At 42.7% G+C, this 14,468-nt stretch overlaps 1 protein-coding gene across 3 annotated transcripts in view; it reads right to left on the bottom strand.

Annotated features, from left to right (window-relative positions):
* AK5 (adenylate kinase 5) overlaps window positions 1-14,468 on the bottom strand; it is a 204,781-nt gene that overhangs the window by 44,510 nt on the left and 145,803 nt on the right. For all 3 annotated transcript variants that reach the window (XM_080656835.1, XM_080656836.1, XM_080656837.1), the window contains exons 9-10: window positions 5,179-5,221; window positions 562-606 (exon numbers count right to left, since the gene is read on the bottom strand). In XM_080656835.1, coding sequence (XP_080512961.1) covers window positions 562-606; window positions 5,179-5,221 — 88 coding nt within the window. The remainder of the gene's footprint in view (window positions 1-561; window positions 607-5,178; window positions 5,222-14,468) is intronic.

Here is a 14,468-nt window from a genome sequence, read left to right as displayed (position 1 = left end):
TCTCTCACCCCCACCCCCATAAATCCCTTCAATCACCCATCTCTTCCTTTAGTTCTCTGCTTAAATGCCACTTCCAAGGGAAACCTTCCCTAATTACCCTGTATAAAGTAAAAACCCAATTCTACCCCAAACCCTCCATGTAAGTTGTTCTAGTTCAGCTCTTCATAGCCTTTCTCATTTTGTGGTAAAACTTTGATTAGTTCTTCTTTTTCATCTAAGATTGAAGCTCTAAGATCCCTGTGCATTTCCCAGCATGGGTCTGACACCCAGTAAGGATTTGGTGGGTGACTGAATGTGGGAGACAGTCCAGGGTAACAACCCACACAAATGAGTGCTGAAGTGGGAGGGCCCATTGAGAACCCTATGTTGTCGGTGCTGAAAAGATACAAATCCAAACGCAATATAAAACTGTGCAAATGAATGCAGCAATCCGAAAGCCTCTCGGTGTTACCTTAACTAAAAACGGGGTAAGACTTCAGAGGGTGAGAAATGAATAGCCTTTTCCCCTACCAAGTTGTTATTATTAGCAATTGCATTAGAAAATTGAGGGCTGTTACTCACCAATCATGAAAATAATTTTACACTTCCTCAAATCTTCCATGAAACCTTTAAAGTAAGAATAATTGAAGTTATTGGCAGGAAGTACTGTATTGAAACCCTGGTTTTGCTCATGTTATGTAAAAACCAAAATCTTGCAGTTTTACTTGATAAGAAGCTTGAAGTTGAGTAAGTGTGTTCATAGTCCATAATGAAACGGCACCAGTGACCATTACAGCCTATTCCTAGACCCAGGTAACATATTTTCATTTAAACACAAGTGATCACCTTTAGGTAGTGAAACTAAGAAGCCATTAAATAGCATTAATCACATATAAAGACAATTTTTAAAAAAATTACTTAAAAATTTCTTAAGTGTCTCAGTTGTGAGTTACTTCATATTTTTTTAACATTTACTAATCTCTCTTTGATAAAGAGAGTCTGGAAGACAATAGTTTACAAATAGTTCCAATGTACAGGAAAATCATGCTATTTTCCATTTAAGGTAGAGATATAAAATTTATTTTTAAAATAAATGTATATATATATATAATAATAGTGAGTCAATTTAATGAAAAGTATTATGTAAATAATATACAGTATAATAAGTAGTATAGAGATAAAGCAAAAATCACAAAGGTGACAAGTGAAGACTGAATTTTGGAACCACTATTTTAAGGCAAAGATATGATTAGACATTTTGGCAAAGTGTGAAACCCTCTAGAGCAGTGGTTCTCAACCTTTCTAATGCCGCGACCCTTTAATACAGTTCCTCATGTTGTGGTGACCCCAACCATAAAATTATTTCGTTGCTACTTCATAACTGTAATTTTGCTACTGTTATGAATCGTAATGTAAATATCTGTTTTCCGATGATCTTAGGCGACTCTGCTAGCGGTTCTCAACCTGTCGCGACCCACAGGTTGAGACCGCTGCTGTGGAGCCTAAGACCATCGGAAAACACAGATATTTACATTACGATTCATTAACGTAGCAAAATTACAGTTATGAAGTAACAACGAAATAATTTTATGGTTGGGGTCACCACAACATGAGGAACTGTATTAAAGGGTTGCGGCATTAGAAAGGTTGAGAACCACTGCTCTAGAGTTTGTGGAGCCCTAACAGATGTTCAGTTGTCACGTGCTGTAGTAGGCAGTCGAGAGGGATGTGTAGACATGAGCTCCATTTTTTATCCTGCTGTCACCTGACTTGATTTAGGCAAATGACTTCTTTTCCTTGCACCTCAGTTTCCCCATTTGTAAAATAAAGACGTTGGACCCAATGGTCTCTAATTGGTTCAAATACCCATGATCTGTGGTTCCTGTAAATGAATAGGCCACATGAGGAAATGGCCCCCTTTGTCCCTGGGCCATAATTATGATGCTGTATGTTTAAGATATCTTCCTAAAGTAAACCAAAATTCTAAGAGATTGTGGGTGAGAGTGAGGTCCCCTGAAGAGATGGCCACAACCAAAAACTTGGACTGGGAATGGCTCTGGGAGCTCCAATCTCAAGGCTCAGAAAATGCCAATGGTTACTGCTTGAGTCTGGAAGCAGGGGTGCCTCAAACGAAAACTATGTTTAGAATGAGGATCTGAGGATAGAGAAAACAGCAGTCCTACCCAAGACTGCTTCAGAGAGGAGCAGAGACAAATATTGTACCCTTGCTTTAGGGCTACCGGGCTTCATTTATGAAGATTAGACTTTACATGCAATCTGGAGTTGAACCTGTTGTCACAGGGTGAGAGTTAGCAGGCCACTTACTCAACTGTGCCAGGGCAGGGACACCTTCTGCCCTGGACCTAGAGCTTTTGGGCAGGCCAAGAGCACAGGTGTGGGCTCGTTCAGGATGCTGTGAAGTTCAGAGTGGGATCCAGTAGAAGCCACTTTGGGAGGCACTGCTCCGACCTAAAGGCCATCCTGGGCAAATGAGGATGGAAAAGCTCAAAACGCAGGCCTTCGGAGAGTCAGAGTAACTCCCCATGTTCAAGTCCTTCTCCGACTGGCTAATTTCTGAGCAGCTTAGTCTCTCACCTGTGGGGATGGGGGTGGGGATGGCAGGCTGATTCCACAAACAAGAACTTCCAGAAAGGTTTCTTTGTTGCACTTAGGCAAAGGCCGGGCATAGATTCTAAACCAGTGGGTGGGTGTGGAGTGTTGTGGGCTATGGTACCAAGAGTTAACATTCCAAGTCATGTTTTCAGAGCACCGGGCTAGACAAACAAAACAACATCGAAGCTGAATGCTCCCCTCAGCTGGACAGATGTGGCTACAGATAGAGTAGGAGAAGACAATTTTGAATACTTTATTATTCTTGTTAACCCTATTGCTAAGGGAGATACTTTACAAATCGCAAGATACATTGACTAGACAGTAATACATTGCAATGTAGGATACTGTGATTTGTTCCACTTCATGAAAAATTTGCATGCAGTTTTAAAGTAAAGACACTGAAGTTCAAAGGTATTGGTGTTTTTGTTGGAGCGCCAGGCCCCTGGGGTGTGGGGGTCCTGGAGCAGCCCTCTCTGTGGGGAGAGCCCAGAGAGTGAGGCAGGATGGAGTCAGCCCTGAGCTCCTAGTCTAGGTGGAGCTCTAGGCCCTTTTCCTGGTTCAAAATAACTGCTTTTGCTCATCCTATGGGTGTGAGTTGACTAAAGTGACAGGTAGAACGCAATTACCTGGAGAGAGAGTAGAAGGTTTTTATCTCCCATCTTGGTGACAAAGTTACAAGTTTAACACTTTAAATAAACTGATAGGACCCTGATTTATACTTCATGCCTTATGTAGATGCTCAGTACTTTGGAAAGTTAGGTTATTTTTCTGAGTTATAAAACTTACTTTTAGTGGAATTGGGGTAGTTCATTTATATACTCAATTCTACCTTTTTGCAGGAGTCCACTATGAGCTGAGTGAAAGGCCTAACAAGGGGGGGGGGGATGGGGAGGGAGGAAGGGAGAGAGAGAGAGAGAGAGAGAGAGAATGGACATGAAGAATTGGGTTGGGGATAGAAGGGGAACAAGGTAGGGGAGAAAGAGCGGAAGCAGAGGAAAAAGTGAATTTGGGGTCTTTGAAATAATTTCTTTTTTGTGCAGAAGGATGATTTTTGTTGTTCTTTTTAATCAGAGCTGCCCCAGTCTCTTCACAGAGTAGCCCATGGAGACTGGCAGAGTCCTATGTTATCTGGAGCTTTCTATTCAAGGCAAAAATACATCGGTGCTCTTAACCTGTGGGACCAGAGGGTCATCTCATGTCCTCTGGACTTCCAGTTAACTTTATGAAGCTGAGCATCTTTTAATTTATTTGCAATCTAGGAAAGTGGCTTTGGTTATTATTATTATTATTATTATTATTATTTTTGGTATAGCTGTATCCTATTACAGTTTTTAAAAATAGTTATTTTTTAAAATTAATAATGGTACATTCATGTAATGTAGTCATTACAAATTAAAGTTATAGAGAGTTTTTAATGACATGGGAACATGTGCTTATGATATGCACAAGAATTGGAGGTAATATTTGTATATATATGTATATTCTCAACTCTGTGAAAATAGGTATACTAGTATAAACAACACTCTGGAATAAAATGTACTAGAAATGTTAACCATGATTACTTCAAGTCCATAAGGTTTTAGATGATTCTAAATTTCTACTTTAAAAAGTTTTCCATAATGAATGTGTTAATTTTATAACCGGGAAAAAAGGGCAACTTTATTAGGCAATCAATCAATCCCTATCCAGTTGGGTCTGAGTTCATTATTTGCACTTGACTCAGGTTTATGTGCCTTTCCCCATGAATCTCCGTGATGCCATTTGGTGACTGAGATTTTCACATACTGCTATTGCCATCATCAAATTACACTTTATCTATCACCTCATGCTCATGGATCAGCGCAGGATTAGAGTTGGGGCTATTTAGAAAGCCAACTCATTTGTATGTATTCATAGTCAATACAAACATATTTCCATGGACTATACTGATAACATTTATTACAGAGTGATAGTTTTAGGAGGTATTTTACTTAGGGCAAGCATGAACCTTATCTTTTTTGAACAATCTCAAGTTCAGATAATGTAATCTATTTTCAGTTCCATGTGTAGCTAATTGTGGTTGGATTTTTTTTTTTTTTTTTAGTTTTTGCAAGACTTTTAATGACAAAAATTATAAAGCAGTATAATTTGGGTGTTTCTTAGGTTGCATCCCAATGATACCCTGCAGAATAGTAACTACTATCCAGAAAAAGGACTTGTGTTTTCAAAAACTGAAGAATGTTTTATTAACGTTAGCTAGTTCTCTTTGCTGCAGGACTTGCGGGAGCCTTGCTGTGCTGTTCTACTTGCGACTCTTACAAAGGCGATTGAGTGTTAAGCATTTCCCAAACAGAGCATCCTCTTTTCACTGAGTGTCTCGGGGGTCATGTTCTCTGGGCTGGAGGAAGTGCATCTCTAAGGCATCCCTTTGCTTCTTCACATGGACTCAGAGGGGAGAGATGCACAGAGTTCCCCTCTTAACTGTGTTCTCTGGCTAAGGGAAAAGTACATGTTGTTGGTAGTTTATTATCTCTTTGCTGGTGATTAATAAAAAAGACACATTCTAAGCCACTCAAGTGACAAGCCTGCTCAGTAAAGAAAACTCACCTCCAGTGGGGTCCTCTCCAAATACATTTAACTGGTCATCGCCCTGTTTATAAAAAAATCAGAATATTAGATGATAAGACTAACAGGTATTGTGTTAAACTTCTTCTTTTTTGTGTGTTAAACTTCTTGCCAACATTAACATACTTAACCTTCCAAACAACTCTACGAGGGAGGCCTATTATGACCTACCTTTTACAGATGAAGAAACTCAGAGTTCGAGAAGTTAACCTGTGAAAGGCCACAGAGTGGCGAGGAGCAAGCCCAGATCTCCTCAGAGTTTATGCTTTTTTCTGAACTTGTTCAATATCCTGCCTCATTTTCTTGGTGCATAACATACTGGTGGTCAGAAAAGCTGATTTCAAGAAGGCAAAACCTTCCAGGACCCGAAACTCAGATAGGGTAGTCACAGCTGTTTCACAAACAACTCTGTAACTTAAAGCTGGCCTCGGCCAACTTTCTGTAAAGGGCCAGGCAGTAAATACTTTCAGCCTTGTGAGCCATATGGTCTCTGCAGCTATTAAATACGGACCAAACCTTGCCCATCCCTGAAATCGAAAGCATGAAATAAGGCAAGTTGGAACAGTCAGCTTTGATTGATGTCTGCCTTTTAAATTTCCACATTATTTTTTAATCAGACAGCTACTCCATTTTCCTTATAGAAGAACCCATGGTGATTGGAAAAAAATCCTGAAAACAATTTGTAAAAAGGCATTTGGTGAGAATTTTCAATCCCACCTATGTCTCCATCCATCCCAACTACCCACTTTCTCACCCTTTATGGGTAACTACTCATGGAAGTTTATTTTATTTTTTTGTATCTTTCCAGATACACAGAAAAACTACTTTCAGATATCCATGGATACACTTAACTATAAATATATAATCTTACTACCTCCACTTTGCACATAGAAAGAAGCATACCTATATTGTACATGCATATGTGTTTATAATGACATACTAATCTATGCTGTTCTTGCCCTTGCTTTTAAAAAATATTTTTTTATTGATGGGAGAGGGAGAGAGAGATAGAAACACCAATAATGAGAGTGAATCATTCATCTGCTGCCTCCTGCATGCCCCTCACTGGGGATCAAGCCCGCAACCCAGGCATGTGCCCTGCCCAGGAATCAAACTGTGACCTCCTCGTTCATAGGTCAATGCTCAACCACTGAGCAACACTGGCTGGGCTCCCCTTGCTTTTTTACATATCAATATTTCCCAGAGAACTTTCCATATTAGCACAGAATGTTCTCGGTTGTACAATATTCTACTGTATGGATGGTCCCACAGTTGTCCTTTTATGATGGACCATTGGATTGTTTTCTATCTTGGACTGTATTTGAAACATTAGTATAATAAATAACTTTATATAGAAGTCATTTCATACACCTCTAGCTAGAGGGTAAATTCCCACAGAAGGGGCTGTGCAACCAAAGAGTAAATGTCTTTATAATTTTGACAGATTTTGTTAAATTGCTCTTGCTACTGAGGTTGTGCCATTTTGCAGGGACAGCCTCGGCTCTGATTTGCTTTGAGGCAGGACTCAGTTAAATGAGGTTGCCTGGTTGCATTAATGCTCCCTTGAAAGAGCTTTGTCTGAGACAGAGCCTTGCCTTCCTCTTTTAGAGCATCTGCCTTCAGGGCAGCTCTCCTGCTTGTCTTCTTAGATTTGCCTGTGTATCCAGAGCAGTTCCAGGTGGACAAGAGTACGTAATGGAGTGGCCATTCAGGGACACATCTACATTAAATAACTCCCTTCTCTGAGTAGAAAAGACTTAGATTATTTCTCGGGAGCCCCCCCCCCCGACCCCCACCGCCCCCACTTCTCTTGTTAAAATCATTGCACTTTGGAGCTGGGAGTATAGGTCTATCATCGAAAATCAACCCTACCATCTACCTCTCCCATTTTTCAGATGAGGAAAAGATGGTTAGCGAGGTCATGCGAGGGACCATGGTCATGTCATCGGGTCTTTAGCAATGCCATGGTTGGGATGAGAACCACATGTCTCACCATGTAGCAAGGCTCCTAGAAATTTAGTCCCACCAGCTTAGCTACCTCAATGGATCTGTTAGTGTCCCGCGCTCACCTAGCTGGTACAACCATCTCCCAGCTGCTGCTAAGGGCTCACCGGAACCTAGCCCCTTCCTCAGGCTGGGTGACTCTGGTATAAGTTGTGCCTCAGTGTTCCCCTCAAGATCAGGCTGATCCCATCAGCAGACCAGCAGGGACCACATCTTTGCTCAGCTACTACCCCTGCCCTATCCTAAGAGCACTCCCTAATAACACACCTGCAAGAATCCCCAGCTGAGGCTCTGCTCCTAGGGACCTATTTGAAGCCATTCATGTCTGCCCTCAATGCAGCTATATAGAAAGAGGCCTAATAAATAGCCTTTGCTGGGAAAGGACTGTTCAGTCAGACTCGGCTTATTGCTTGTCAAACTGCTACTGAATCTATCCAGGTAATGTTAAGAGGAAACCACTGAGTCCTGTCCCTCAGTGTTAAATATTATTAAGTTATCAGACTCACACCCACCTGACAGGCTAACTGTAATCTTTCTTGTGCCTGGTTATCATGTTTTGCGAGTTTGAGCAGGGTTAATCTCAATCTATAAAACAATGCGCCATGTTTAAATGGCCTATCAGACCTATTTGGCTGCTTTGAGTCTGACCTGTTTTTATCCACAACTTTCTATGCTGTTGACCCAAATGCTTTAAATAAGCCCTAGTTTTATTTATATGAATGCATTGATAGTGAGCAGGTTTCTGTCATCGGCTCTACACCAGAAACGTGACGCACTGCGTTGACTGACACAAAAGCCCAGGTGAATGGGATGTTTGACTGGAGGGTGTTATTTTCTAGTGACGCTCAGAATCAACCTCATGATCCCAATGTGACTCTTTTGTAAATAAAACTATTCTGGCATCACACACACACACACACACACACACACACACACACACACACCCCAACAACCAATGAAAAGCAAAAGATGCTCTACAGCCCCTGGAGGCTCCTTCTGTTCAAATGCTAGGTGTATTCTGCATGAAAGGCATTGATTTTTGGATTTTCAATTATATAAGGAGCTAACTGTTATATCGGCTTATTCCAAAAATATCTGACAAGGTGTTTATATTTAGTTGCATTGTAGCTGCATCTTCAGCGAGATGCATTTTGGAAAAACACAACCCACTGATGACCAAGTGCCACCCTGTGTGTTTGTGTCACAGCCTTTTGCTGTGTTGCTGCTACATCCAGTCAGCACCTTGTCACCCGTCAGTCTGAATTGTGGGGTCAGGCTCTGTGACTACAATGAGACATTGATGACTTGGGAGGCATGATGCAGGCTACAGATCTGAACAAACTGACAAAGAGGGATAGTACAAATATAGGCACAGATTTTATGTAAGTGCCACTTATGACTCATGAGCGAGGAGCCAAGACAGCCAGCAATGATGTGATTAGTACTGGTGAGGGTGGGACGGCTACAGCCAGACCACTAGCACACACACACAAATTCAGGTGGCCACATCTTTTGTGCTATGTATGTGATAATATGTTGGTGATTGATGGGGAAAAACCTAGAATCCTGCTGAAGTGCCATATTTAGAGCCTCAGATGGGGTTCAGGGTTTATGGGGAAACTGGATTTGGGCTACTGATTTGTTTTGGTCTCTGTCCCTTATTCTCCAGTCAAGCCAGAGCCATAAGGAGAGCAAAGGCTCCTTGCATTCAGCTTTATCTCCCCGTGTGGATGTGGAGGCAAGAAGCTGCTTTGCAAGGCTGGATAATGGTGCTATTTATAGAAAGAATGTTAGGAGGTGTTTTCCTTTGGGATCAGAGCTCTAGTATCACCGTGAAGTGCAGGAGGACAGAGTGTGGTGAGCGACTACGTGGCACAAGTATAATGAACACCCATGGTGCCATCTTGAGGCAGGGCGAAACCGCTGCAAGGAACCGTCAGGAAGATAGTAAGACCACCCTCCATACAGGATTTATGGCTTAAAACCAGCAGAGACCAGCTAGATCCAACATGGAGACTCCTGTCACCTAAGGGTAACCCCTAGCATCATTGTATGCTCATTGCAATAAACAGAAAGCCCATATAAGGACACAAAATGACTGTGGGAGCTCCTCTGAGAAATCTCCACCCCTTTCCACCCTCCCCCAAGGTCCTGATTATTCCTCCCCCTCATTGAATACCCTACCCCCCAGTTAGATGAACCTCAACAAAGGAAGCAAGTTTCACTAAAGGGGAGCTGCTGTGTGTGAAGTAGCCCATTCTTTGTCTCAGTGCTTCACTTTCCTTTTAAGCTCCACGCTGGCTCATGTTTGAATTCTTTCCTGTGCGAAGCCAAGAGCCCTCCGTGGGCCCTGGGCCCTTGAGCCCCGGGGACCCTGGAACGCCTGCCTCAATATGAATGGAGGCAAAGTGGGCTCATTGCTCAGAGAGGGATGGAAGTTGGATCCTGGTGGTCTGAAAGAGCAGTTCTCAGGTTTTGCTGGTGAGCTGTTAATGAAGTTTTGAAATTTCTTGGCTCATCAGCAGAAGGTTATTGGAAAATGGAAACATAACTACATTTTATCAGCAGGGAGAAGGAAGACTGGTCCTTGAGAAATGTTCTGAGTGTTTACAGTTCTTTACTAAAGCCTGTTTTAATTTAAAGCAATGGGCAATTTGGGAAAAAAAAAAGTATGGGAAGTGGTATGTAATTTACTTATACCCAAGAATTTATTTTACAACAAGTACCATTTCTCTTTCACTGAAGTGTACACCGTTAGAGGTCTGCTTGCTGTGGAAGTACTTGTATAATCGAGCATCCAGGGAGGAAAAATATGGGGGATGCTAGGCAAACCTTTTCTCAGACTTATTAAATTGCAGGTTCTCTACATGAACTGCTCTAAATAGTGGTTCACAGATCTAGTTCTCTGGGAGGAATGATATCTTTCTTCTTTTATGTATGAAGTAGTCTATGTACATGAAAAAGTAATTTAAATGTTCATGTCTCTAATAAGGAATTTTAAAAAATATTTTGTATTTTCATATTTTTTAAGTATGTTTTTATTGATTTTAGAGAGAGAGGAAGGGAGAGGGAGAGAGAGAGAGAGAGAGAGAGAGAGAGAGAGAACACACATTGATGTGAGAAACATCTATTGGTTGCTTCCCATACACACCCCAAGCTGGGATTGAACCCACAACCTGAGTATGTACCCTGACCAGGAATCACACCGGTGACCTTTCGGTGTATGGGATGATGCTCAACCAACTGAACCACAACAGCCAGGGATCTAATAAGAAATTTTAAAGAAAACAGTTTTTCCCGATGTTTTCCTATAAATTCCTGTTTCCACCTCACTGCTAGAGGAGTGTGTGAAAAACACTTTGGTCTCCTCTTCTATGTCAAATGGGGCACCGTTGTCAAGCAGGGCTTTGTCAGGCTGGTGGGGTGAAGCAAGGGACGAAGTTCCCATTCTGACTGTGTCTCATTTAAAGTGAATGTTAGCCATCAAGCCACATCTGACTAGAGTCTTACCAAGGAGAGTTATTTGGCTTCTACCTCTTTGTTTTCTGAGTCCTTGTAAAACAGTCACGCTTAGCTTCAGCCGTAGGTTCTATGAAAATCCAGACTCTTTATGAAATACTCTCGGCAAAATGGAAAATCAGGTTAATGAACAGAGTAAAACACACTATATGTGTGCTCATGTGTTTTTCAGGGAGAGACACATCACCCAGAGGAGGCAGCCTTGGCCCCACCATCTCTCTTGAAAAGGAAGTACGCTTGGGGCAAGGTAGGTCTGGGAGGAGTGAGCAGGTGGAGGGCTCGCAGGACTCCGACATCTCCTCCTGACGCCTCTTCCTCCTGACTTCTTTGCTCATCACAGGTGTACCTCCGTGCTCTCTCTGCAGCCTGAAGCCCTTTCCCCCACCATCGATGAGAAATGTACTTGTTTAAAAAAACGTCCAAATGCTGGCATTGTCCAGAAAATCTGAACAGGTTTATGTATAATTGTTATGAAGTTGAACTGCTGAAACTTGTTCACAGAAACATTCTGACGTGCACTAATGCTTCATGTCCCCGCATTTATATTAAAAAGTTCCCACACAAATGAAAACGAAAAATCTGCCAATACCTGATTTCTGTCCCCTGTTTTCCACTTGCAATCATATACTTAGCTTCCTTTTGATCCCATGAGGAAAAACATCTAATGTTCAGCACTACCAGTAACAGGAAGAAGAGATTATTTTTTGTTAAAAAATGTAATGTTTCCCGTCATAGTGGGTTCTTAAGCCTGTTTCCACGTATGTGGCGTGCTAGCTGGATGCCTTTTGGCATAATGGTTACTTGTTTGGCATGGATAGCACACAGGTTGGTGTCGTCAAGGAGGCCAACCAGATGGGCCTCACTGGCCTCCTGCAAAGCACCATGGGCTGTGCTCTGGAAGTGCAGGTCTGGATTGAAGTCCTGAGTGATTTCTCTCACCAGTCGCAGCAAGGAAGTTTGTTAAATCAGAAGTTCAGTGGACTTCTGTTAATGTCTAATTTCACGGAGTGCTGTGGTACCAGGCCTGTAACGATGAGGCTTCTTCACCCCTCCAGTAGAGGGTGCACTGTTGTGAGTGGTTTTTGTAGCCAGTTTCCCCCCACTGCCCCCACATCGCGCCACCCCACACCCCCAGTGCTTTACCATCACTCGATTTGCATGCAGTCAGTCTGCTTTGCACAAGCCCTGGTGTAAAGACCTCCTTATGGAACCCCCTTCTTCTTTGGCTGGAGCTTGGTGAGCTAGAGGCAGTGCTGGCTTTAGAGAGTGACAATTCCCAAAGTATTTTTTTAATTATCACTATCATACACTACCATAGATGCAACAGACAGCTCTCCAAGGGCCACTACTAGATTTCCAGTCTAGCTCTGACCTTTCCCCACTGCTCTTGCTTTCATTATTCTCCAACTTGAATGCCTACATTCAATTCCCTGAGGTTCTAGCAGATAACACTGACTGAGGAGTGGGACAGGGTTAGTTAGAGGCCATGGGTCACAGAGCAAAGGAGGAACTGAAAGGGACACCCACGTTGGAACTGTGAATCAAAGAGGCAGGCCAAAAGAAGTGTTCTTCTCACCAGAAACAATCCGGAGACATGAGCTGAGGGGGCTTCTAAATAGAGTCTGAAGACTCAGGAAGGGCTCACGATAGGAAAGATTGATGAGCAGTGACTATCTGCAGCTGCAAGTCCGGGCAATGCTGGGTGTTCCCACAGAGGGCGGGTACGCGTGAAAACTGGCAATCTGACAGTTCTCAGGAAGGATGCCTTGTTGCTTTTCTTACTTTTCCATTATAAACTATGATTACTTTATCTTCATGATTATAAATTTAATTTTTTGTGAGTTGTTTACTTAACGCTACCTACCCTGTGTGGTGATACTTCTGTGCATTGACAGTTGGGGATAGACTTTATGATCTGCAAGTTCGACGGCTTACAGCTGAACTCCAGACTACCCCAGTGACAGAATTTACGTCTCTAGACAGCCCAGTGTGCTGGTGCAATAAATGGCAGTCCTGCAGAGCTATGATTTTCCCAAGACGATGCTGAGGACAGCAACAGGCTGGCTTCTAGAGTGGCCTACCTGTGTGCTTCCTGGAATATACTGTACTCAAAGGCCAGCCTTTGTATCTCCTCTTTGTTTTAAAATCTTAGTACAGAATTACAGATAAAAGAGAGACATTTTACTATCTTTTGAGAAACCTTTGGCACCCTGGCCAGGTGGCTCACTTGGTTAGAGTGTCATCCAGCACATCAAAAAGTTGTGGGTTCCATCCCCGGCCGGGGTGTGCATGGGAAGCAACCAGTTGATGTTTCTCTCTTACATTGATGTTTCTCTCTCTCCTCCTCTCTCTCTAAAATCAATTTAAAAAAATATCCTCAGGTGAGGGTTAAAATAACAAACAAAAAAACCTTTGGCAAAGAGTATTTGAGGAATTTTTAAAAGGCACGATGACATCATATTGGAAAAGCAGGCACTCAACCCACTACCAAAAACAAGCAGATGCAGGAGCCAAGGAAACCGGCCTGCTCTCTCCTGTTTCTCCAAGTCTCTCATCCAGAAGGCTGCACCGAGAAAGCAAACAACTGCCAAAAGCAGAAATAAAAGTAGCTCAGAAAAGACAAGTCTGTAAGAGGAGTTAACCCTTAAAAGCTGGGACTTTCAGCCCAGCCAGTGTGGCTCAGTAGTTGAGCGTTGACCCATGAACCAGGAGGAGGTCATGGTTAGATTCCCAGTCAGGGCACATACCCGGGTTGTGGGTTCAATCCCCAGTAGGGGGCCGTGCAGGAGGCAGCTGACCAATGATTCTCTCTCATCTTTATGTTTCTATCCCTCTCTCCCACTCCCTTCTTCCCTCTGAAATCAATAAAAACACATTTTAAAAAATTACAGAAAAAGAAAAAAAGCTGGGACTTTCAAAATGTAGGGCTGGCCGGAAGTCGGAGAGGGCCTGTCTCTGGGTGGGGACTGAATCCACTCACCAACCTGTGGTCCCCAAGGATGTGTGTGTTTACAGGTCCCCCCTTCCCTCCGCCTCCCCCCCCCCACCCCGCTAATTTGCACAAAGACTCTACTTGGGCTAGTGGTGACCGGCCTTGAGGTGAACATTGATCAATCCCCCCCCCAATTAAATATTCAGACTGGAAAATAAAGAGAGTATGGGGGTGGGGGAAGCAAAGAGAGTTTCAAGGCTCTTGCAAATGCCACTTCCCTGGTATCAGTCAGACACCACCCCGGCTGCTCGGAGAACACACACTCTGCTGATAAGCCCAGAGTTTACAACATGGGCTGGTGTGGGTCCTCTAGCCCTGCTTTGACCCAATCCCAGCTCTTTAGTTCCCCTCTCTGCCTTTCCCTCTTCTAGATATAGGAATCACCAGTTCTTTCCTACTTACGTGATGACGCTCTAGAGGAGCGGATGTCTGAAGAGAAAGGGCGGGGTATAAATACAGGTTGTGCTCTACCCTGGGAAAGGTCATCTTAGACAACCCTTACCCTGAACTTGTAAGACATGAAACTTTAAAGGACAATGGGGATGTTCTAAACTGGCTGGAAACAATCATTCCCATGAATGCCTCTTCACAGCTTTTCTGCATATGTACTAAAATTAAAGCATTAGGAGCCCCGAAGAACTATAAATATGAAGGGGATTATGTCATGGATTTGATACATTAGTATTTACTTTAGAAAAAAAATTGGGTAAGAAATTACCATATGAAATTGGTTACGGATACACACTTCCAGTTATAA

The sequence above is a fragment of the Plecotus auritus genome (genome assembly GCF_963455305.1).
Source record: "Plecotus auritus genome assembly, chromosome: 2".
NCBI lineage: Eukaryota > Metazoa > Chordata > Mammalia > Chiroptera > Vespertilionidae > Plecotus > Plecotus auritus.
This window is presented reverse-complemented; position numbering and strand designations above follow the sequence as displayed.